Consider the following 24,388-nt stretch of genomic DNA (forward strand, 5'->3'; position numbering starts at 1 on the left):
CAGGACTTTATTATATGAATTACTATTAAACATCTTTAAGAAAAAAAATCACTTATGGAAATAAATTCTAAAATAGCAACACTCACAAACATTACAGATTGTTTTGAACCATTTTGTATAGAAGTGATACAAACATCACTGAGAATTATACATTGTCATGTAAGAAACGTGTTTTGGCTTCCAAGCCAGTTTCGGTGGCCTTTCTACTCACCAGACCTGATTTTATTCTTTCTTTAAAGGACATAAAAATAATCACTCTTCATCCTCCATTAAAATGATGCTTTGTGCCTCCGAGATATTTTGAAACAGCTCCAGAGTGACATCATTTCGAGAGGCTTTGCCTAGCCTAGGCTATTTAAGGGCAAGTTGTTAGATCGTGTTAGCAGAGACATTCCCAAGCGCCCACACAGCGCTCGCTGCCAGCCCTGCGTGCGGTGCCCACTTTGGGCGCAGGACCCTTCGTGGTGAGCACGTGTCGCTGGACCCGCCCCACACCCAACCTTTGCCGGCAGGGCAGCCAGAGCCAGCGAGGCGGTGGGATCCACACCCTCTGTGTGCAGCGAGCAGAGCTGCACAGGGACACCCGTCCCCCCCTGTGGCCCCTGGTTCCCAGTCCCGGGAGCATCGCAGGGAGCAGAGGATGCCCGACACCGCAGCGATGCTGCTTGGCCTGACGAGCCCAAAGCAAAAGCAGAGGCAGCCTGCTGCCTCCAGGCTCCTCGCCCCTGGCAAACTACAGCTGGGTTAAAAAGACAACTCAGAGGCGATGTGTTGACTAATGAGCAGCCAGTGGAGAGCAGGAACAGCAGCATTTACCACTGCGCCACTTGCTGCTGTTGAAACCAGCAGTTCAGGCAGGAGTGACGTGATGCGAAACGTGGCTTTCCCAGCGCTACAGACTGCCAGAGAGAGCTCAACGTGATCCTCCACAATCACAGCACAAAGCAGAAAGGATGAGGAATGCAGCAAGCTCTCCAAGGGCTTCGCAGTGGGGAAGGCGCGCTGCAACCACCCAGGCACAAGTGCTTTGCTGCCTCTCCTCCCTGCACACCAGACCAGTCCTCCAGTAACAACCTCCTCGGCTGGGAGAGCCAGTATTTCCTTCCCGCAAGAGCCTGAGCGCCTGCCCAGCTGCCTGTTGGTGCTTCCTGCGTTCATGGAAACTTTGCTGAAAGTTAAGCCCTCGGTAGCTAAGAGGCGCTGGAACATTGACAAGCTGATCTGCTTCCAAGCTTGGGTTCCTTCCAAATATGCAGAGAGCTGCTTTGGACTGGAAGGGGGTGACGGCAGCCTCCTTCAGACCCCAGAGCCAGCAGAGGGTAGGAAGGGAGCCCCTCCTCTCCCTCCAGTAGTCTCAGGCTGGGATAAAAATCCTACCTAGAGACAAAAGACTTTCTGTTCCCAGTCCCAGCTTCACACTTGCACCCACAGCCACACTGGTGCCCTGAGCCAGGTAGGGGGACACACCATTCCAGATGCCCATCTTCCCTCACACGGTGCAGAGCAGCCCAGAGCAAAGAGCACTGTGCCTCTCGGGCACCTCTGGGAACAGAGTGGGCTGGGAGCCCACCTTCCAGCGTGGCTTGGGAAGGCTCTAAGGCATTGTCTGGGCTGCCATGCCTCAAAGGATGTTCTTCTCTCCCTCCTTCAAAAGAGAAGGAGCCGACACCAATACTGGGATCAGCTCGGTGCGGTGGGTCTTCTGCTGCTTTGATTTTAGGGAAGCAAAGCTTGCTGGAGTCCTGAGATGCTTCCTTGCCCTCCGCATGCTGGGTTTTTGCAGAGCCCAGGTTCTGCAGGGAGTGCTTCATTTCCGCTAACGGGGCACTACCCACACCCTGCAGCCCCAGATACCTCAAAGCAGCCTCAGTCCATGGACCACGGAGGGGGCAAAGACCATGGGTCCCCACCGATCCCCACCGCGGGGGTGACAGCAGCAGCGCTCAACAGGTGCACCGGCCGCACCGCTTGTCGGGAAAGACATCTTGGCGTCCGCTTCAAAGGCATGCGGGCTCCAGGCGGGATTGAAAAGGAGCCTGTCGGGAGCCAGCGCCTGCAGTGTGGGCTTTTGTTACCAAACCCCGCGGAGAGGCAGGGAAAACAGTTGCGTGTGTGTTTGATGGCTGGGGTTCTTGCGTCTGCCGCCTTCGCAGCTCCGATCTTGCAACATTTGTGCTGGTTTGCAGGAGCCAGAAAGTGAAACAGGCACGTCTATAGCCACCTCCTGTATTTAGCAGTAAACAGATTATGCCGATAAAGGAGAAGAAAATGTGCTGGCGGGAGCGGTTTCTGATTTTACGCTCATCATTCATTACTTACAGAGGGAAGGAATTTGTTTACGTAATTATTTTTAGCCTGACAGCATCTCCGAAAGCTGCAATGATTCAAGCTCTGCCTGCCAGCCCCCCAGCCCCCCACTGTGCTCCCCAGTGAAATGGACCCCGCAAGTGAGCACGAGGAAGGGTGCTCTGCTCCGGCCGCCAGGCCAGCTCTGACCCCACACCAAACCCAGCAGCGCTCACAAGCCCTGGTGCAAACTCTCCATGCCGAAAACTCCTCCACTGGCCTCAGCTGCAAACTCCTCAACTCGAGCTTTGCATTTTAGCTCAGGTCGGGGGACATCCCTGGAGCTGCTGAGCGCCCTGCCCAGCAGCGGCACCACCGGCCGCACGCCACACCCAGCGCGACGTGTCCGGCTTCAGCAGCGAGGGTTCAACGGATGCCAAATCCAGCCCATGGTGCTGCCCCGCAGCAGCACAAAGCGTCCATACTTCAAGGCAGTTTTAGCAATGCCGAAGGCAAAGGTTTAATTCAAAGTGAAACGCCTAGGAAAAGAAGGCCTTTCCTTTTATAAACAATTTATATTATTTAACTATTACCTGATCTGAATCTCTGCTCGTTACTCCTAGCAACAGTAGACAACAGCTGTTAGGCTCTCTTTCTCACGTGTTTTTGTTTTCCTGTGTGTGCGCAGAGTAAAGTTACATCAGATCGCTACAGAGATATGTTCAGGAGTGCTCCGGCCAAGCAGATCCCACATGTGAATGCATCTTCGTTAGTACAACTGATTTCCATTGCTCCTGTGACGCCGCTCAGGCCGAGGGAGCAGGCGGGACACTGCTCCTGCCAAGCCAGAGCTCCACGGGCTCCTCCGCAGCAGCTGCTGGCTTTTTTTTTTTTTTTTTCTCCTTTTTTTTTCCTTTTTGGCTGATCTGCTAGATAGAAGTTGCTTTCAAACCACTGGTAAGAAAACATTGTGCCTCACTTCAATACTTGTACTTCAGATGAGTACAACAGCAGAGGGGGAACAGCCAAAAAACTGGGTTATTTGTTGGGTGTTTTTTTTTCCTTTTTCAGCCATCTTCTTATGAAGCCTTGTGCACGTCCTGTGCCAGCAATAAAACCGAGCGCTGGGACCTGGAGGGGAGGAGAAGGGGAAGGAAGGAAAAGGGCACATGCTCAGCCCCAGCTGCAGCGCCCACAGCCACCAATGAGGCTTGACCCCACCTGGGCACCTCCGGACATAACCCGCTCCCCCCTCCAGCCAGGACGGACAGATGGACAGGGCCATTCGCACGCTCAACAGGAAGCATTCAACCTCAGGTGCCTCTCACCATTTACTGCCCTTCCTTCGGCGTCTCCTCCTCCTCCCGGAGCTGCTGCCTCCGTACTTGGAAGTCTTCATCTGAAAGGCAGAGGCAGGCGGGGGTTATTGGGGGCTGCAGCCGCTTCCACGCCAGGACACCGGTCACCAGGACGCAGTCCCAGCTCCAGCACGCTGCCCCAGCGGGGAGGCAGCCCAGCCCCTGCCCTGGAGCAGGGATTTCCTTGCCCAGACATAGTCGAGGGACTGGGACGTGGGAACGCAGCCAGAACAGGCCTGAGAACACTGGAAGGAGGTTTTGGTCCACAGGGGCATTTCTGCCATGCAGTTGCACCTCAGCCAGCGCCAGGGTGGTCTGGGCTGGCACAAAACCCACTGCCAAGACCCATCTCTGGGCAAACCTGGCTCATGACAGCTTTGCCAGGACTGTGCCCCGACCCCACACTACACACCCTGCAAGGTTGCACATCACAGCTGCAAGCCCCTAAGGCTCCCCAGAGGAGGAGACACCCACCCTTGGTCACCCCAGCAGGCACATGCTCACGGGAGAGCAGTGAGCTGCAGTGAGTCCACTGCACGAGTGACCGTGCCCCGGCACGGACCTGATGGGAGCCATCTCCAGCAGTGGTGCAGGATGGGACCAGGCACTACGGGACCCCAGCTCACCATGCAGAGCACAGCATGCACATGAGAACGTGGCACAGCAAGCCATTCTTACCGCATGAATGTCCTTCAACATCATCGAGAAGATTTGCCGTGGAAGCTGCCGTCCCCAGCCTGAGCCCTCCACTAAGGAAAATCACTTGTGGGGCCGGGACGTGGCTGTGGTACCACAGATGCCCTTCCCAGCCCACGGCCCAGCCACAAGAGGCAGCCAGGAGGCTCTGGCCAGACCATGGCCTTGGGGCGTCCCTGTGAGCACCAAGCGAGGCTGCTCCGACAGCCCTGCACCCCTCTTGCAGCTCCCCAGCCCCTTTTAGGATACACTTGGTGCTTCAACAAGTGTTTTCTTTTTGATTTCCTCATCTTTGTCTTCTCGGAGAAGGCTCTGGCAAGTTCAAACAGCTTCTTGCGTGTGGCTGGAAGGAAACAACCGAGTGAGCGTCTTTCCCCAAAACCGTTCCCAAAGCTGCCGTGGACGATGAGGAGGAGACAGCCAGGAACAGCGGTGTGAGAGCCACCCAATGCCCAACAGCAATACCCTGGGTTTGCCTGGAAACACTGGGGCCACACAAGGCTGCCAGGCTCGGAGAGTTGGGTTCTGCAACCAACAGGGACAGGCTGGTCTCTGGCGGGATGTGCTGATGTTTTCACCCTTTCACTGGGATTTTTGTGCCCTTCCCTACCCGCGACTGACCCACACCAGCGTCTCAGCTGGCTGCAGTCTGACTCAAGCTGCCCAAAGACCTCGGTCTATTTTGTGATGGGAAAAGCAGGCTGCGTCTTGCTAAGAGGAAAGGAAAAGGGAGAGTGACAGCAAACCCTCTGTTTGCTTTTCTAGGATTCACACAAACCCTGCTCAGAAATTCCTCTATTCCCCAAAACCACTGGCATCTGTGACTCATGCTGCAACCCACACGCACACCAGGGACAGACAAGCAGGGCAGAGCTGAGATATGAGGACCCACGTCTCCATCTCCTGTCCGCTGTGCTGGCACCAGCCCTGGCGTGCAGCACAGGAGCTCCCTGCCACTGGTGAGGACCCAGAGGAGAGCACGGCCGAGCGGAGATGCAGCAGCCCAAGACTGTAAAGCATAACTGGAAACTCAACCACAAAGTGCCACTGCGAGGGCTGAGCACCGCCCTTAGCCCAAGGCACCACCGCAGCGTGCAATGGCCTGTGCCCTACGTGCCAGTGTGCCAGCCCTCCGTGTGACTCCCGGGGGAACGGGGATGCATGTGCCCAGCTGCCAGGAGAGGCGACAAGAATCCCCCATGCACACGTGCCGGCAGGCAGGCGTGTACCCGCTGACATGCACGCACAGGCACACGCGTGCAGAGCAGACACACTGTGTGAGTGGGGAGCACGGCAGCGCTTGGCCGAGTGCCAGGCAACGCTGCCAGCTCTTCCTCTGCCCACCCCACTCCCACCTCTCCTCCAGCCCTCGGAGGCGTCCCACTGCCAAGACAGAGGCTGCAAAACAACTCACATTTTCCCATGTGCTTCAATTTGTCTCTGAATAAGGCATCATCAGACACGGCACCACCGGCCTCACTGGTTACAGAGGGAGCTACGTCACCTGGAAGGCAAACATCTGGTCACTGGGAGTGCGTGCGCGGCAAAGGGAGGCTCGAGACAAATGATTTCAATGGCCCAGTTCCAGCGCTAGCAGAGCACAGCCCTGCCAGAAGCAGAGCTGAGCAAGAGCAGGCAGGACAAGGGCACCAGCAGGCTGGGGCTGGCTCCAACGAGAACCCTCTGCAGATATAACCCTCGAGACCGTGGGTGCAGAGACCTCAGCTTGCAGCACTCCCTCAGTGCTGCGGGGCTGCCAGCACAGACTCACCTCGAGCCACCTGCGAGCAGATGTGGGACAAGAAGCAGCTCAGTCTGCTGCAGAGCAGGCAGCCTCCCTCTGTGCTGCTCCGGGGACAGCACCCCAAATTACCCCAGGCACTAATTGGTATTAGATCATGCCCGTGCTCAGTTCTCAGGAGGGCAAGGCCAGCGGATCAGGAGCAGTTCAGGCATCCAGGCGATGCCATCAGTTGTACCAGGAACCCCAACAGCCACGTCCCTGTCCCTGTCTCCTCAGCCTATGCCCCTTCCCCAGGTCTGGGTACTCCCGCGGCGCTGTGCACCCAGCCAGAGCTCCGCCACACCACCGTGCCTGGCCTGCCCCCACAGCAGGACATCGACAGACACCAGGTCTAATTCTGACCCGGGCAGCTGCTCCGCTTGCCAAGGTTAATCAGGATTACCCGGGAACAGTCATTATGCCTCCCAGGCACAATCCTCTGCTCTGGTCAAGACAAGTGAGGGCTTTGTCTCCCCTGGGAACTGGATACCAGCTCCCACCCACAGGGAGGGACAGAGTCAGGACACAGGAGCCCCTCCATGTGGGGAGGGCAGGAAGACCAGCAGTGCCCACCCGCATCACCCACCAGCCCCTCTCCTGCGAGCTGTGGGGTTCCTCCTTTGGAGAGGGACCAGGCAGCTTCCTTTGCTGGGAGCACCGGAGCTGCGGGGCATCCTGCTGCTGAGAGGTGATGCTCACATGCATCTTGACAGTTACCTGATAATATGGAGGAGAAACCAAAGTCATTGCTGACAGCAACGCTGGTTGACTTGGATTTTTTTGACTCATATTTCAATCGATCTGAAAAACAAAAAGCCCGGCGCCCTGCTCGATCAGACCCCCGAGGCAGCGCATGTGGCTTCATTCCCCTCTCCTCTCGTGGCCCCCACAGCTGTGGAAGGACAGGCTGATGGCAAGGGAGGGGGCTCAGGCTTCCCAGCATCCCACAGCAGCTCAACCACCGCAGGAAAGCCCTTTGCTTCAGCACGGCAACCACAAGCGCTTCGGTGGGAGCCCACAGCAGCAGGTGGGAGCGCTGCTTTCCCTGCCACAGAGGAACTGCAAGCACGCCACAAGTGTGCCGGTGGTTTTCCAGCTGTGGCAGCCAGCGGCAAGCCCTGCAGAGAGGGTGCTGCCAGGACCCTGCAAATCACCAAGACGACCTCTAAAGAAGATGGCCCTGTGGCCAGGGGTCTCAGAGCTGGTGGCAGCGTGAGGGAGGAGAAGGGTGTCTCTTTGCTCAGCAGCAGCAAAACCACTGACATCCCTGAGGCTTCCCCATGAGGCCATGTGAACAGATGGCTGCCAGCTTGCCAGGAAGGAGCATGGTGACAGAGATGGAGCCATCACAGCAAAACTACTCTCCAGTTCAAGCCCTGTCAGCAACTGGGGAGGGCATACAGCTGGGGAGGTTACACTGAGGGCTCGGAGGGCATTTCTGAGGCTCCTTGCTACAGATTTTGCTCGGCTTCACCAGACATGCTGCTGAGAGGGTGGCAGGCAGCTGAGCACCAGACGCAGGAGCCTGGAGAGCAACCCACTGCCCAGTGTCAGCGGGTCAGACCACCTGCCACCAGCCTAACCACATCCTGTGCTGTCTCTGCTTTGGCATGAGCCACAATGCCATGAGCCACAGGCAGGGCAATGCTGCCAGCCTCACAGGGGCAGACACACGTACAAACAGCAGAGGCAGAGATTTCTGAAGGCACGTCTCACCTCTCTCCAGGGCGAGGAGGAAATCTCGGTTCCTCTGCAGCTCCTTCATGAACTCTTCGTTCTGCAGGAAGAGTGCGATCCGCTCATCCTCCAGGTACTGCTTCCACCTCCGCTCCTGCTCCAGAGAGCCTTGGCCCCGTGGGGCAAGCCCCCGCGGCACGGGGTGCCGGCAGCTGTGGGAGCCCTGCGCAGGAGGCAAACACGGCAGAGGTTGGTCGGTGGTCTCAGCGCACCGGCATGGGCAGGATCTCCCTGCAGCAGCACCTCAGGCTGAGCTCAGCCTTTTGCTGCTCCATTATGCTGCTGCATATGGTTGGACTCGATGATCCAAGAGGTCTTTTCCAGCCTAGTGATTCTACGATTCTATGCACCCCCAGTCCCAGCAACCATCGTCTGCCGCTCCCCCGTGGGGTCCCTCTCTCCTGCACCCATTGCCCAACAGCCCAGGGCACCGTCCCCCGGGCCGGGCTGGGCATGGTGCTGCTGCAAAGCGGACAACATGGCATGGGACACCACCACCTCTGCCCAGCGGGAACGGAGATGTAGCAGAGGCAGGAGGGGACGGACATCCCTCATGGGAACAGGGACCCCTCAGCCTCTGGTCAGTGTGGCATGAGGAGGAAACGGTGCCTCTAGAATCGCTCCTTTGCAGAGCATAGGCTTATGAAGATTTTTAACTTTAAACCACGCAGTTGAGCCAAGGCAGGACCTGGTGCAGAGGCAGGGAATAAGGATCTTAGCCTGCGCTGGTGCTTTTATTATAAGAAGAGATTGCAATTTCCTGCTGACAAACATCCCTGTGTGAGGCAGCTCAAGTAGCCCCCCCGGATGCCGGTGCAGTCATACCTGGGGAGCAGCAGAGCCAGGCTATACAGCTGCAACCTCATCCTCACCTACAATATTTATCTGATTTGTAGCTGCTCTCAGAGCGCCATAAAAAGAAAAAGCACACAATTACCGAGGAAAGAAAAGGGCAGCTGCTCCTCTCCTCCCCCTGAGCCCAAATGAATTGGCACGTTCTTATTCCCAGAAAGGTAATATAGCCTGCGAAGCTCAACTTCCAGGGCAATCATTTATGAAAACGTGGCAGGCTGCCTTTGGAGCTAAAAAGGGATAGAGAAGCAGATGCACAAGAAAGGCAGGGTGCCTGCAGCAACCCCCAGCCCCTCGCTGTCCCAAAAGCGAGCTAGCCCCATTTGCAGGCTGGCTCCTGTGTTAGCGAAGGATCCTCCGGTTTGCATTAGGCTTTCCACCCAAGTCGCACTGCACCAACCCCCAAGCACCCTGGCAGCACTGCTCTTCCTACACCCTTCTGCTTCTCAGCGAAGTAGTAGGTTAGATTTTCAAATAATTTAAAATACTAGGTGGAAGCAGTATTTCTGGCAGTAGCAGACGGGCTAATGCAGGAAAAAAAAGTGTCACAGCCTCACTGGAAGTCACCCCTTTCACACCCGAGAACGGGATAACTCATGGCCAACTCTCAGCAGCAGACAACTTTCTGTGAGGAGTGTTAGGGTTCAGGTTAGGGTTTGGGGGTCCCCGTGGAGAGCTGTCCCCATGGAGAACTGGCTGCGTAGAGCTGTCCCACTGCAGAGGGTTGTCCCAGACCCTTCACACTTTGCTTGCTTCAGTTTCACCTTGAATAGCAAGAAGTGCTTCAAAACTTTCAATTTAGTCTGTGCCTGGCACTGTGAGCTTTCAGAGCACAGGCACTCCAAGCTCAAGGGGCAGAGGACCAGTTTTGGTGCTCCACGCTGTCCTGTGGAGCCGGGGTGTGGGCTGGAACGGGCGGCAAGCCTCACCTGTGTGCCAGTGGTCTGCTGGGGCAGGATGCGGAGGAAGTCCTCAGGGAGGTTGCCCAGGAGCGGTGGGTTCCAATTTCTGTAGCGGCCAGGCGCTGGAGTGCTGCCGGGTGTTGGCATGTCTGTCCTGCGGGGCAAGCACAGATAGCACCTTTGGCGAGGGGGAAACCCCCTGATGTGTGCTGCAGCAGTGGGGCACAGGGCCCAGCACAGCAGTCCCTCATCCAGCTCTGCTGGAGGTCCTGGGGAGCAAGAAACCACAGCACACCTCCCAGACCCACAGCATTAGTCTGGAGACAGAAAGGCTTTCCTAGCCAGTTTAGAATCTTTGGGACCTACTTTTCAAGCCTTGCCCTGCAGCTGTGCAGGCTGGATTTCCCTCCTCCTCCCCATTTTGCTCAAAATCCCAGAAAACAGCCCTATGGGAGCCCTAAAACTGTGGGATTTTGCTTATGGAGCTGATGAACATCTCTCACCAGATGTCACACCCAGCCTGCACAGCCACCCTCCTCCAAGGTAGCCGGCACATCAGCGTCAGGGCACTGGTGCTTGCTTTCCTGCAGGCCCCAAGCTTCCAGCTGAGGTGGCACAGCCAGGGGACAGCCAGGGGACAGCACCCTGCAAGGCCAGACACCCTGGTACTTGTCAAAGCGGCGGCAGCAAGTCAAACTGACTCGAGGCCATCAGGGCCAACAGCCCTGGCCACACAGCACCTGCTGGTTTTAAGCAGAGGTGAGTGCTCCCCGCCCCAGGTAGCTGATTTTTGCCATTCCACACACTGCTGAAGCAGCTTTCGGGGCCCCTCAGCTGTTCACATTTTAGGGCCTCGCAGGGATTTTTTAGCCAGCTGTGAGCTTCGCTCATCTCCCTTGGCTTCGTCCCACCCAGCCCTAACAAACTGACGCCAGATGCCCCTCTCCGGGCCCAGCTAATGCGCAGCACGGCCCTCTGGGTGCCAGTGCTTCACTGGCTGCCATGGGCTGAAGGCACAGGGCTGGGGCTCACCTGGGCGGCGGGGTGGGTGGTGCGCGGGGGTAACGGCTGCCGAATGCCTGGCTCTCATAGGCAGGAGGGGAGTAGACAGGAGGGGGCTCCTCGTCTGAGCTGTCTGGCTCCAGGGTCCGCTCCAAGATCTGCAGGGCAAGACGACAGCGTGAAGGTGAGCTGGGGGAATGCTCCTTGTCAGGCTGGACCCCTACACATGGCAGCAAAATGGGGATGGGACTGTCTGAATGTCGCCACAGAGAGGATGGGGGCAGCATCTGTCCCCCTGCACTGGGGGTCTTTTGGAGTTTGGAGGTGCTGCTCTTGAGGTACAAGGCACTGCATTTTAGGTGGGTGGGTGAGCCTGTGCCTGGGTGCACACAGCTCTTGGGGGCCCTCTGACAGCAGTAGAAGGATCTCCGTTGGATTTTGGGGTGGGAGAAGAGGACTTTAGCTTAAGCCTCAAGCACTATCCGTGATAAACCAGACAGGCCGTGTGCTCCAGATAAGCCAAATCAAGCACTGAAATCCCTGCCCGCCTGCGGCATCCAAAGAGCACCACGCCCAGGCAGAAACGAGGCAGGATGAGATTGAGTTGTCTGTTTGCCATGAGCCAGCTGGGGCAGCCGGGAGCCCAGGCAGGAGACCCTCACCCACAGCCGCGCGCTGGAGACCACTGGCAGGGTTTACCTCAGGGGGGATGCTGTCCTCCGAGTCTGAACTGTCGTCACAGCCGCTGCTGTCCAGGTTCATCTGCAGAAGCTGGTCGATGGTGGCATCCACAGCACCATTGTTGGCCCTCAAGACGCACTCGATGATGTCGTAGTCCATGTTGGGGAACATGGTCTTGAAGTCCTCCATGGCCTGGTTGAACTCCAGCCGTCGGACCTGCCTGGCAGGGCGGCTGTTGTTGAGCTCCTGGGCGGAGGAGCCGCTGCGCGAACTGCCATTGCTGCTGCTCCGACGGAAGAGGCTTGTCATGGTGGGATGGCCGGGACACAGCGACTGCGGTCCTGGCTGCGGCGAAGCGGGCGCCTGCCCCTGCTTGTCACGGGGCACTGCCCCGGCAGCTGGTGGGGGGCATGGGCAGGCAGCAGGGGTCCCGCTCCCCACAGCCAGCAGCACCGCCTGTCAGCCCCCGGCGCGCTGCAGCATCCTCCCACCTGCAGACAGGAGAGGGGAGAACGTCACCCACAGGTACCGCAAGGTCCCCATCTCAGCGGGGGATATTGGATTCAATTCAACCCATCCAACTGTGTCCCCACCGCGGGACTGACATGCTGGCGCTTGGATGTGCTGTGCCAGATGCTGTACAAACAAAATACAAGGTAAGAAAAACGGCATTACTTCCATCACCAAGGGCTCCCCAGATTAAACATTTTCAGGTTTGACATGTATTTATAAACACAGTAAAATCGCTCTTTAAAGTTAAAAATGGACTCGGCTCAGAGAGTTTCAGAGCAGGGGGCTAAAATACTCTGCAGCACGGCAAATCGACCCCTGGGAAAAGCCACCAAATCCAAGATTAACATTCACTTTAAAACCATAAACAGATTATACAGCTACTGCTTCTCATTTGGAAATGCAGGGCCAAATTCAGTTCTGGATTAACTCCACCGTTGAAACAGAATTACCTCAGGAACACTTTTGATTCATAATATCATTTTCAAAGTTTTTTTTTTTTCCTAAGCGGCAGGCAGAGAATTCAAGATAACTGTCCCTAAAGTGGTATTTAATTCAGAAGAATGTGCCAAGCACATTTCTTAGCGAAACACAGTATAATCAGATTCAAAGCCATTAAGTGGAGCAGTCACCTCTGAAGGTCACCCAGGCTCTCCTCTGCCCGTAGTGTGGCCTTGTGTGACAGCCACATCGCCAGTGCTCACCCAGTCTCAGCCGCTGCACCGGCTCACAGCCCTGAGCTGCTCCAAGGAGCTTCCAGAGGCCGCTGAGAGCAAAATGCACTTGCAAAACCTGAGAAAATAAGCACTGGGAACCTCCTGCTTGCTCCCCACTTGCTAACAAAAAATATTTAACAGATCACTCAGGCGAGAACAGTCTCCATCGCTGCAGTCGCTCTCTATCCCCAGGATCTCCAGGAGCAAAGCAGCATTGTGTGAGCGGCGCTTGAACAATTCCAACAGCCCTGCCCAGCTGTATTCATTGAAGACAAATAAATCTGCTGGAGTCAATGAATAAAATACTGCTTCTCAGTTCCTCCTCTGCTATCATGATTCATTCATAGCAAAAAGCCGGCATTGTTCACACTTCTGGTATTATACTTTAATTGCAATATTGCATGGCTGGTTTAGTTGCTTATTAAACTGACTTATAACACATTCACGGAGTATACATGCTCCTTGAAAGATTCGGCTGCTACAAGAGGATGGGGAAAGAGCCTGGGCATCAAGGAGAGAACAGCTTCTATAGGACGCACTGCAAACACACACATGGTCCAAACATGAAGACAAGAACTTCTGCAGGGAACCATTAGCTCAGAAATGCCATGCTAGCTCATAAGCCTCAAGTAGCAAAATACTGGAAATACAAGCTTTTAAAGTCCATTTTTAGAGTCCTGCTGCTCATCCAGAGAAATGCAAACTGGCATGAGTTAAAATCCAGAGAAATGCAAGTCATGGCATCGACAGGAGTTAATTTAAAAGATAAACCAGTAGCTGTATTTGTGGAATCCTCCAAATTCCTGCTTGCCCACATCAGCACCTCCAGGTGAGCAGTGGGGAGGGCAGCGGGACCCCCACCAGCTGCCAGCATGGGGAAGGGGCTTGGCACATTGCTGGCCCTTATTGCTGTGACGTCAATGAGGGGCTGGGGGGATGCCGGTAAAAGTAAAACCCTTTGGGTTTCCCAAAAAAGGAAAGAAGAACACCAGTGTCCAACTGCCAGCCCAGGTGCGAGCCAGGCTTCCCTTCACCTTGTGCACCTCATTTGCAGAATTAGGCTGTTATGACTCCTTTAGCTGTTGCCTGACGAACTTTCTTCCTGCCTTAAAACAGTTGTGTCCTGCTGCCGCAAAAAAAGGACCCTAGCCACTGTTATTCAGCTATCCAAACCCAGACACAGGCGTAATCCTTTGCCCTTCTGTTGCACCCATCACAGGAGCTTAACGGCTCTGCGAGCTCCGGGTGCACATGTCCCCATCCCGCAGGTTGCGGGGAGCAGCGAGGCGGCAGATGGGGCCCTGGTGGAGCCGGCGCTGCCCCTGCGCTCCCCACCAGACCCAGCATCATGGGATAAAACCTCCCATCCTGGCAGGGTCAGCAGCCGCAAGGCACGGGCAGTACCTGTTTCTGGCTCACCCAGGGACACAGCAGCAGCCCCCGGCTCAGCCTCCTCCGCACCCGATGGCCCCAGCTGCCCCGGCGCTGACCTGCTCCATGGAGAAAGTGCCAGGTAACAACTCTACACCAGGCTAGAGGCCAGGCACTGAGCCAGCACCGGCCCTCCCGACGCGCTGCTGTAGCATCAAACCCACAGTAAAGGCTGCCACGTTGTCACTTCCAAACCAGCTTCCATCTGAGCAGCTCTGCGTTCCAGGGTGGGAGCTAACGCAGAAAATGCCAACACAGGATGTGCAGTGGCCGCCCAGCCAGCATGGCACAGCATGCTCCTGGGCACATGGGATGCTCCCAGGTGGGCCACATGCTCTTGTGTGCCGGCACTCCTCAGTGCATCCCCTCACCCTGACCTGCAGTCACAGGGCAAAAAGCAACACGTGCTGCAAGACAAAACCACCGCAAGCAGCAGAGGAGCTGTTACAGCAGCCCCGAGACTTTCATATTTCCTTGGAGACGTTACACTGACCTCTCTTAACCAGCACTGAAATGAGGAGACTCAGGTGCACACGCAGTTTTTCACTGCATGATGTGCTCAGGCTCTGGCACCTGCTTGGGCACAGCTCTTGCCTTAGTTCATCGCTTCAAAAAACATAACACCAAAAAAAAAAGCTGACCCTTGGGGCTTCTGTCCCATCACAGCAGCTCAGCAAAGCTCATGCTTTATGCCTGAGCATTGGATGCGTTGGCTCCCCAGGCACCCCAGGAGCACCCACAAATCCCAACCAGAGCTGAAGGGCACATCCCGGGCGAGCTGAGGGCTGGTGTCGGGGCTCTGCAAACCCCCAGGTACCCTGGCACAGCGCGGGGCTGGCAGGGCTCTCACCCCTGCCCGCCCATGGGGGCACCGTGCCTTTTCTCCCACCCAAGCCGCTAAGGACTTGCACAATTCAGATGCCCTCTCGACTAAGCCAAGAGCAAGATCTTGGCAGCCATAGAGAAACCCTTCATCACGCTTATCGGGGAGCAGATAAGGTGGAGGCAGCCTCGGGGAGCACATCCTCCCCACAGCCCCTGCTGCCCTGTGCCGGCCGGCATCCCACCTTAACAAAGCTGTTTCTCGCCCCGCGCCAGGAGCGGAGCGCTTGATACCTCGAAGAAATGGACTTTTCACATGAGGGTTCACCATGGCCCGGGATGGTCCAAGATGTTGCTCCAGCCAGGAGCAAGCGCAGTGCAAGGCGCAGAGGAGGCGTCAGCCATCCAGGAATGGCGCAAACAAGCAGCTGGATAATCCCAGGGGTTGGTCAAACCAGTAATATCATGCTGGAAACAACAGTTGCTCAGCCCTGTGAGGAACGCAGCCTGAACAGAGGAGCAAACAGCTGTAAAAGCACTGGGACTGATCGCTCGCAGCCCTCGCAGCTCAGGGAAGAGCCTTGGCACCAAGTGCAAACGCAAATATTCCCTTCCCCAGTGTCTGCTGCAGCTCCGACAACAGATGGGATTGCTCAAACCCCACTAAACCAGCCCAGCCCTTTTTCCCTGCCCTTGCCGCGCTGTGTTTGTGCATCAGCCCTGCAAACACGCTGGAGCTGTGCCCCAGGACAGGGGTGACACCACGGAGCGGTCCTTCCCCCAGCGGCACCCACCCATCGCTCAGTGGCAGCTGCAAGCCCAGGCCTGTAAGGACTCGGCTCAGATGCAGAGCAGAAGTGCAGGAGGCATTTCCATACATGGGATTACCTGGAGATGAGGCCTGCCAGAGTCCCGGCTCCTGGAGAGAAAACTCTTGTAGGAAGTCTCAAAACTAGAGATGTTCAAGCAGAAATAATGGCTTTGGCCAGGGCTGATTTGCTGAGCGCTGCCTGCAGCCAGACGCCTGCAAAGGTGCTGCTCAACACAGGAATGAGAAGTCCCGGGACGTGACTGCTCAGCGGATGCAGGGGTGACTGTAATAGGATTGAAACTGGGATGAAAAGTGAACAATCAGGAAAAAAATTACAGTAGTCTCTACCAGCAAACTGAATGGCAGAGCACACACTAAGGATGTGCAGGATAGGACCTTCTCAGTCCCCAAAATCCCCCATCCCCTTTCTGTCCTCCCAGTCCACAACCTGGGAAAACTGCTCGCAAGTAAATCCTTTTTCACAGAAGCAAATAAGCACCTGAGGATCCCCTTTAATACTTTTTTTTCTACCACATATTAAAATGGCCGGGTTTAAGCCCTTTTCAAAGTAAAAAGCAATCAGGGAGCAGAGCAGAAGTAAGCCCTGTTTGACAACCTGTGCAGCACATACCTCTGCAAAACGAAAGTCCCTTCTTGCCTCCAAGGGTAGCGTTCAAAGCCAGAGAAGCAGGCAGGAGGGGACCAGCAAGAGCAGTGGAGCAATTCCAGTCGCAGCTCCGGGCATCGTCAGTGTTACGGCTCAAATGTTCTCACCTGATGGTTTTATTGAGGAGCCCACGGCCAGACCTGCACTCAGAAAGGCACCGCTTTTATGAGAAGCAGTAGCGGCGGCTGCTGCCTCGGGGCACCCACTGCTCGCCCAGCTGCGGCCGGCCATGCCATCCTCCCGACAGATTTATGAGGGCCCTTTGTGAACCGACCAGATGCCGGCCCTCCGCAGCACCCAGACAGCTCATAAACCGACGACACCCAGCTAAAACCTGGGGGGCTGCACGCAGCCAGGGCACGAAAGCCAGACCGGGCTCTACTGGGGTCCCCTCTCCCCCCTTGAGCAGCGCCCAGAGCACCCACCTTTGCCTCGCCGGTGCTGGGAAGCAGCAGGATCCACAGGGCTGCAAGAGGGTCCCGGCACCGCCGGCCACACCGGGATGCCCCCAGCCCTCTCCGCCAAGCAAGGGCAGAGCCACCTCCCTGCCCTTCAGCATCGCGCCACACTAATCCTTGGCTTTCACACACATTTGCCATGCCAGAATTACAGCCCACTCCCCTCCAAACTAAGCCTATATTAATGAGGTGGCACTAGATCTTAATCAAAAAGTCGCCTGCCTTGCACTGGTTTCATTGGAGGTAATTTGATCTTGGGAGGATGACATTCCTAAAATAGTTGAGGGAATTCAAACATGAAATAAGGTTTCCAGGAAGGGATTAAAAAAATAGGTCAAGCAAGTGTGAGCGATTAAAGTAACCCAGCATCCCTTTGTATGGTTTAACTGCATCCCTGTCCAACTCTATCTCGTATCAATGCGTAATAAATTAGATGCAAGAGGTTGCCTAAAGCAGAGAGCCGATATAAGACTATTCCACGAGGCGGCTGAACATCAGTGACCTTTCTCCCTCCAGCTTTCACCACAGGCATCAAAACACACACCCCCCAGCTGAAAAATCAGCTTAGAGCTTGTTTGAAACAGCACTGCCTGGCATAAAGGTGCACGGGACAGCAGCAAGGTCCGGGTGCCAGCGCCGCCTCCATCCTGCAGGAAAGCCCTGTGCCCATCGCCAAACTCCCTGCCTCAGTTTACCCATCCATCTCACCCTCACAGGAGGGAAGCCCGGTGCCCGCTTGCATTTCCCCCGCACGCAGCCGTCATGCAAAGCCCTCACACCATATGTCACCCAAACCCATCTTTAACCGCTTATCCCTTCTCGCTTTGTGCTCCCTGCTCGGCACAAAAGCACTGGGAAGCAGCGGGGAGTGAAAGAAAATAAGAATTCCTGCAGACACAAAGGTGTGCGGCTCTCCCTGGGGAGGGAGGCACCTCTGGGCAATTTTGGAGTTAGATTTGGTTGGCGAGCACCTAACGGGGAGCAGATGAAAGCAAACCAGGCTGGGGGCAGGGCCAGCTCTGCTCCCTGGCTAATTAGCGCAGCTGATTCACAAATGCTAATTTGCCATTTTAGGTCAAGGGTCAAAGAAATTAAAGGACGGGAGGGGACAAAATGGAGAAAGTGTCTGAGCAGAGGCAGCCCCTTCACCCCCAGCTATTTGCGTAGGAAGAACACACTGGGAATGGACTGGAACGGACTGGGCAGGGACGGGCACCAAGGTGCTGCCCAAACACCAGCATCTCCGGCTGCTGCTCTCCTGCCGTCAGGGTTTAAGGGTCATCACTTCATGTGCAAAGGAAAAAAAGAGGTATTGATTCACCCGAGGCTCCGTGAAGCAGCGAGACCACATGAGTTTCTATGGAAACAAAATTAGTCGAGTAAAACTCTCACTGTCGGCACAGTGAATTATTTACCAGGACAGGACCCAAGCCTTTAGGGTCTGGTAAAAAGATTTAAAGGTGATGACTGCGCGGGCTGCTGGCAACCCTTTAACTCGGGGCACTAAACCACAGCCGAGGAGGAAAGGCGCTGGGTTGCCGTGCCACGTGCACAGTGAAAGCACCCCTGGGAGGTGGGGGAACCCCCACAGCCACCACCACGCCGGCAGCTTCAGGTGTCCCCAAGGAGAGGATGAGGGCAGCATGTGGGGAAGACAGGGAGACGCAGCAACACGGAGATGATGATGATGGGCAGACAGGAATACGCTGGCATGAAACAGGAGAGCCACAGGCGACTGAAGCCATCGCCTTCCAGAGGTTTTGCTTTTTTACAACAACCTGACTGTCCTGGGGAGCAGGTGTGCGAGCACAGGGTGCCTGCCAGCTGCTCATCCCGTGGCTCCTGCCCTCAAGGAAGGGCGCAGAAGCCCTGGCAGAGCCTCTCCAAGGAAGCCGAGGGGGCCATGGGGTCACCCCGCAGGTATTTTGGGTGCAGAGGTGAAGCAGAAGACACCAGTCTGCCCTCCCAAGTGGGACTCCTCACTTCTTCCACCTCCCAGCCCTTCGCTACGTGGCACGGCAGCGACGCACAGCATCAAGCCACTGAGAAGGCTCCTGCCCAATGTCCATGGCAGCTACTCGGCACAAACATCCATCCTTCAGCATCCAGGACGAGCCCGCTGTGCCAAAGGCAGGAGCCGGCGCAGCCCACAGCGCCCCTCAGCACCACATTTACAAGTCAGGATCACTGCGAGCCAAGACTGGGGGGAAGAAAAGGACTAATTAAGTTGCAAATGGAGGAACTGGGTTTGTTGTTGTTGTTTTTTTTCTTTTATGAGTCACTAAGCCATATGGCTGATGCAAGCTATCCCGCAAAAGCACCAAGCTGACAATTCGGGCACTGCTGTATCCTCGTTGTCCTGGGACACAGCGTCACACTGTAATTGTGCTGCTCTTTTGTCCTCCCTCGCGCGGAGTGACATTGCTCAGCAGAGGAGAACCTGCCTGAAACACTACACCTCACCAGGGACAGATATTTAATTAAAGCCAACACGACAGGCCTCTCCTGCAGAAGCGTTTCCAGCCAGCCTCAAGAACAGGCTCCTCCATCCCCAGCACAACAGGGCTCAAAGAGGAGAGAAAAGCCCTCAAAAGCCAAAGTATCAAGTTTGCTCCACGCCTTCTGCTCCCTCACAGCACACCATGGCTTTATACAGAAATTATACAGGATGTTAACCTGGATTTGAAGTCAGGCCAACGCCGAGACAAGCTCTCAGTCTCCTTTCAAGCCCAGCAGCAGAGTCTGCTCCCGTGCCAGCGCAGCCCCACTTCTCGGCGGCGGCGACGGAAGCCCCGAGCCCCTGAGCAGCAGCTCTGCCCGCTGCCCACTTCACCCCCTTGCAGTGCCCCGCCACCAAACCAGGTCATGTTCTTCAAAATCTCACCTCACTTCTGTTTTGTTATTTTTAAGTTTGCGTTATTAATTCATGTACAACCCCATCGTCATCCCGTGCTTTGCACTGGCCTGACTGAGGCAACTGCCAGCAAGGGAGGCTCAATGCCACAAGGATTTTACAAATTCAAGCTCCAGGAGCCCGGGAATCCCCCTCAAAGGCTGTTCCAAACCCCTGCAACCGTCTTACGGCCCTGGTGTGTGCTCCCACACAACCTGTCGCCATTGGCCAGGACTCGAGCCATCATTCCCCGCCGCTTGGCTCTGCAGAGGTGCAGGGGACCAGCGGCAGGGTCCTTCCCATGAGCTGGCTCCTGACACCCCATCCTGCGCAGATGGCCCCTGGAGCTGTAGGCAGGGCTGTGCCCAACAGAGGGTGAAGGTGCAGTCTGCAGTGCCTCTCTGCGCTCCTCAGAGCTCCTCAGCTGCTGCAAAGGTTGCTCTCGTGGGCATTTAACCGCTGCCTGAACGTGTGGTGGCAAAGAAATCTCACCCTTATAATTGACTCCATAACTGAGGCAAATATTAAAATCAGCTTTGAGCCTGACTGTGTGCCACGCTCCATTTTCTGAGGGAGATCTGCCTATTTCCCACCTCGTTCAAGCTCTGCTCTCCTCGCCAAGGACAGCAGCAAGGCTCCATCGCCGGCGTGCTTGCGTGCCCAGCTCTGTGCGTGTGTCTTCCCCAGGGAAGTGAGCAAGGGCAGGGATCGACAAGCTGTCAGGCAGAAGGAAGAAATACCATTTCCAGGAGTCAGAGCTCATTTCCCAGCAATAAAAGCAGACTGGGGCTGGGGGAAAAGCACCACTAATGGGGACACACATCCTGCACCACTTCAGCTGCTGATAGGAAAGGACTTAGGGGCTGCAGCTCAGAAAAATAAAATGCTTGGTTTTAAGCAGTACAGCCCTAGACTGGGCTCCGATCCATGCACAAAGGATCTGCCCTTCCCCACACGTTATTGCTGTGGACGATGCTCTCCATCTGTCAACATCATCTCCCCAGCTCCTAGCTGCAGTTCCTCCAGCACATGGGAAAAGAAAACGTTACCACTTTCCCCCAGGGAGAGGAATTGCTCAGATCAGCATCCTTCCCAAACCTCCCTACTCTCTCCTTCATCCTCTTCAGCGCCATTATCCCCACTCCACCTCTGCACATCCTCTGGGGGCCCAAGGAAGGGCCAGAGCATCCATTGCTCGTAAGAGCCACCTGGAAATGAAGACCTGAAGCATTTATGCTTCCTGGAGTTATTTGTGGGTGGATTTTATCTCCTTTTCCATCTATTCTTGGTGTGCTTTGGTGAGGAGGGTCCTTACCAGTGAGCCTGCCTTCCCTCTGCCAGGCTCACACACCGCAGCAGCACAGAATGTGAGAAAGACAGTCGTCTCCCCAAAACAAACCCCAGAAGATACAGGCAGAATCGCCAGCGATGAGGGCATGCCGGAGCCTGGCCACACACAACCATGGCAGGAGGGGACGGTTCCTGCAAGGCACTTAATTCAGGTTTTAAGACACTTGTTTGTTTGTTTGTTGCTGGGCAACCCAGAGGATGGAAAAAAATATCAATGTCATATTGTCACCTATGAGTAACGGCTCAGCATGGCCCAGATGCCCCATTCCTCCCGCCACCAAGCACGGGGCAGCCAGGGAAGAGACTAAGGCACCCCAAAAGCGGCTCACCCCGGCTCTCGCTGCCTGCCTAGATGCCTTCCCCATCCCTGCAGCTGGGGATATCAGCAACCCCAGGGACATCAGTGGCCCAGGGACAACTTTTCCGGCCCTGGAAGGCAGCACAGGAATTTGCATTTATATTTGCATTTCCTAATTGCGCCTGTGGGTTTCCTGGGGCAGCGGCTGGCTTTGGTTTCCATGGCAGGTTTTGTGCGGACCCCGAGAACCGAGGGAGGCACAAAGGGGCCACAATGGAGCTGCCACTCACCCGCATCAAAGGCTGCCAGCGGGGCGGCCGTGGCTGGGGGCACCTCGGCCGGGGGCACTGCAGCCTGCGCCCCGGCACCGCCAACACCAGGATGACATGGGGAGACCCCCGGCAGGCAAAGAGACTGACCGGTGGCCAACACTCATGGGACACTGGCAGTTTGGCACTGCCAGAGCAGCGGTGGGGACACGCTGCCAGCTGGTCTGCTCGGCAGAGGAGCCGAGTCTCAACCACCATCGCCCGGAGGTGGCAGCTGCCCTGCGCCTGTCAGGAGCAGTGCAAGAGCTGAACCCAGATGTTTCCCCTGTGCTCATTTCCCGTTATTTTCAGATGGCTTTCCACTCAGCTGGAGTGGGTTTCTTTCCCTTTCCAACCTCCCTGCCTCGCCGTGAGGCTCCCTTCCCGGCTCACCTCGCGCGCTGCCGAGCCTGCCCAGCTCCTGCGCTCACCCCAGGGAACCAGGAGACCAGCCGGAAACGAGACCAAGGCCTGGGAAAAACCAGTCCCCAAACCACTGCTGCAAGCCCAGCACCACCAAGCAGGTTTGGCTCCAGCCAACATCCCTCTGCGCCACAGTGACCGAGACCCTGCTGTCCCAGCCAGGCCACGACAGAGACCTGTCACCTCGCACACTGCGAGGGGCTCCATGTTATTCTTTCAAGCACTTTCCATATTTTATGGTACGCAGTTTTCATCATCACTAGCTCACATCGCTCAAAAGCTTCCCGGCTCTGACCACAAGCACGCTGTGACACCAGCCAGCGAACGCAGCCAGACGGTTACAGCAGCAGCCCACTCCCCACGGTCCTCTCCCGGGATTTTACCCTCAGAGCACAGACAAGGGGTGCAAATCACTCTCCCGCTCCTCTCCCGGCCGTTCTCCTCTGAATGCCAGCGTCCGCAGCATGCACAGTTATCTTTGCCACCACAGAGGGTGTTTGCGCAAGCAGATAAGTACCGAGGGCTCACTATCACCCCGGGATGCTCTGCTCACTCCCCATGTGCTCTTATCAGCCCTCGGAAGGACCACAGCACTGCCACGAGAGCAAAGCCCGCGCAGCCGCACCGCACATCCGAGCCAGGGGAAAAGGCTCAGTGTCAGCGCAGGATTTTTAATTTGGAAGCTCTTAATAAAATGCTGAAGAAGTCAAAACTTTCCTTGGAACTTTGCAGCTGGGAAAAGAATGGGCACCATCAGCTCATCTTCGAGGGAGGCGCTTTCGGCAGTCGGAGGCTCCAGCACCAGGAAGGGCTGCAGGCACCCAGCGATCAGCGCGCACGGCTCTGCCGGCATCGACCGCGTCCTCACCACGGTGGAAGCAGCACTGCTGGGGTGGTCGGACACCACGGTGGGAAGGCCAGAGGAGCACCAAGAGAGGCACAGCAAGCCCACGACGGGCCGGGTCTCCTCCGCCGCGAGGACAGGCGAAGGTTTTGCTTTAGTCCCACTGTTGGCACCAGTCAGTGTCCCCCTGGAGAGGCACACAGCCCCCCGGACGGGGCTCCCGCTTGGCGCTTCCACAGCAAACCTGGTATGAAAACCACAAAAAGCTTCGCGGCGGAGCAGATGCTGCTTCAGCCCCTGTGGGCAGAGACGGACGAGGAGGAGGGAGAGGCGAGAGCCACGGTCTCCAGCGAAGGCCCCGTCACAGCCTCGGAGGTCAGCCCGGGACAGCGGGTTTCCCGCGCAGATATCCTCCCGTCTCCGTCCCCCACGTTCGCCGCCGGTGGCAGCAGCGGAGGAGGTGCGAGGAGGAGGTGCGGCTCTGCTGCTTTTTCAAAAAGTAATAAAAAGGAGCCTCCCCGACCCGCCTGACGAGACAGACGGTGCCGAGAGCGCTGCTTCCCACGGCGAGGCGGCCCCCGAGCCCTCCTCCATCCCGCCGGGGCACAGCGCACCCGGCCGGGAGCGCGGGGAGACCCCCCCGACCCCCCGGCCCTGCCGCCGAGCTCCGGCCCCGCGGGCACAGGGCTCACGGCTCCCCGAAGCGGCCGCAGAGGCAGCGGGTGGCGTCCTGGGGGGAACCCACCAAAGCCCCGTCCCCGCCGGGGCACCCCGCACGCCGGAGGGGTCCGGGGAGCCGCGCTGCCAGGCTCTGCCGCCCCGCTCCCGGGCACCGAGCCGCTCCCGGGGCCCAGCGGGAATGGGGGTCCCGGTACGGCAGGAGCGATGCAGCGGGAGCAGCGGGGCCCGGCAGAAGGGGTGCGCCGGGAGTAGTGCGTCCCGGCTCCCGGCACAGATCCCGGTACGGCACACGGGGTGCACGGGGCGCAGCGGAGGGGCTCCCGGAGGGGCTCCCGGCCCGGCTCCCGGCTCGGCAGAAGGGCTGCACCGGGCGCAGCGGAGGGGCTCCCGGCACGGCTCAAGGGCTGCACCGGCAGCAGCGGGGCCCGGCCCCCGGCCCGGCACAAGGGCTGCCCCGAGCGCAGCCCGCCCCGGCCCCCCGCCCGGCTCCCGGGCCCAGCTCCATCCCGCGCTCCGCCCGGGGCCGGGGCCGTTCGCTCAGCCCGGGAGGCGCCGCCCGGCGCTCCCCGCGCACGGAGCGGCCGGTGCCGTCCCGCCCCCCCTTCCCCTCCCCCCTTACCGGCGGTGCGGGGGCGGCGGCGCTCGGCCGGGGCCGCGGAGCGGGGCGGGAGCCGCGTGCGCCGGGCGGGGCGGGGGCGGCGGGCGGGGCCGGGCGCGGGGCGAGGGGGGGCCGGGGCGAACCGGGGGGAGAGCGGGGGGGGGAGCCCGCAACCCCGTGCCGAGGGGCAGCGAGCGGAGCTGCGGGTGGGAGAGACCTGAGAGCATCGCGGCCAGCCGCGTACCGCCCGGTGGGTAAAGACCTTCGAGCACCGAGGCCAA

The 24,388-nt window shown here is 57.4% G+C and overlaps 2 protein-coding genes across 16 annotated transcripts in view; one reads left to right on the forward strand and one right to left on the reverse strand.

The window, feature by feature from the left end:
- On the reverse strand, positions 1–24,214 carry CUEDC1 (CUE domain containing 1). Of its 9 annotated transcripts, none has more exons than XR_008453166.1 (13): positions 16,219–22,142; positions 15,665–15,870; positions 11,316–11,788; positions 10,647–10,774; positions 9,642–9,792; positions 7,840–8,023; positions 6,841–6,924; positions 5,755–5,844; positions 4,590–4,683; positions 4,323–4,381; positions 3,615–3,685; positions 2,880–3,417; positions 1–2,224 (listed from the first exon to the last, which is right to left on the reverse strand). XR_008453166.1 is itself a non-coding variant. In XM_054085316.1 (13 exons), the coding sequence occupies exons 4-12, from the start codon at positions 11,604–11,606 to the stop codon at positions 3,618–3,620; spliced, it is 1,149 nt and encodes a 382-aa protein (XP_053941291.1). In that variant the 5' UTR covers positions 11,607–11,788; positions 15,665–15,870; positions 16,219–16,394; positions 24,129–24,194; the 3' UTR covers positions 1–3,417; positions 3,615–3,617. The 9 variants fall into 9 exon arrangements, 8 of the variants coding, with proteins under 8 accessions (XP_053941291.1, XP_053941290.1, XP_053941289.1 ...); XM_054085316.1 differs by adding an exon at positions 24,129–24,194 and having other exon boundaries at positions 1–3,417; positions 16,219–16,394; XM_054085315.1 differs by adding an exon at positions 22,368–22,492 and having other exon boundaries at positions 1–3,417; positions 16,219–16,394.
- LOC128854193 (uncharacterized) overlaps positions 22,163–24,388 on the forward strand; it is an 8,687-nt gene continuing 6,461 nt past the window's right edge. For 3 of the 7 annotated variants that reach the window (XM_054085312.1, XM_054085311.1, XM_054085310.1), the window contains exon 1: positions 22,163–23,301. In XM_054085312.1, coding sequence (XP_053941287.1) covers positions 22,190–23,301 — 1,112 coding nt within the window. In that variant the 5' untranslated portion in view covers positions 22,163–22,189. Of the gene's footprint in view, positions 23,790–24,206; positions 24,358–24,388 lie in introns of those variants that run through there. The other 4 variants (XR_008453162.1, XR_008453163.1, XR_008453164.1 and 1 more) reach the window with 2 other exon arrangements.

The sequence above is a fragment of the Cuculus canorus genome, chromosome 20, assembly GCF_017976375.1.
Source record: "Cuculus canorus isolate bCucCan1 chromosome 20, bCucCan1.pri, whole genome shotgun sequence".
NCBI lineage: Eukaryota > Metazoa > Chordata > Aves > Cuculiformes > Cuculidae > Cuculus > Cuculus canorus.

Bases quoted from the DNA above. Each gene is read 5' to 3' on its own strand.
- CUEDC1 (XM_054085319.1), bottom strand. From the start codon at position 11,606: ATGACAAGCCTCTTCCGTCGGAGCAGCAGCAATGGCAGTTCGCGCAGC. The intron at 9,793-10,646 runs GTGAGCCCCAGC...CCCTCGCCAAAG, and splicing joins CCACCCACCCCGCCGCCCAG to GTGCTATCTGTGCTTGCCCC. The intron at 5,845-6,840 runs GTAACTGTCAAG...TTTGCCTTCCAG, and splicing joins TTTCTCCTCCATATTATCAG to GTGACGTAGCTCCCTCTGTA.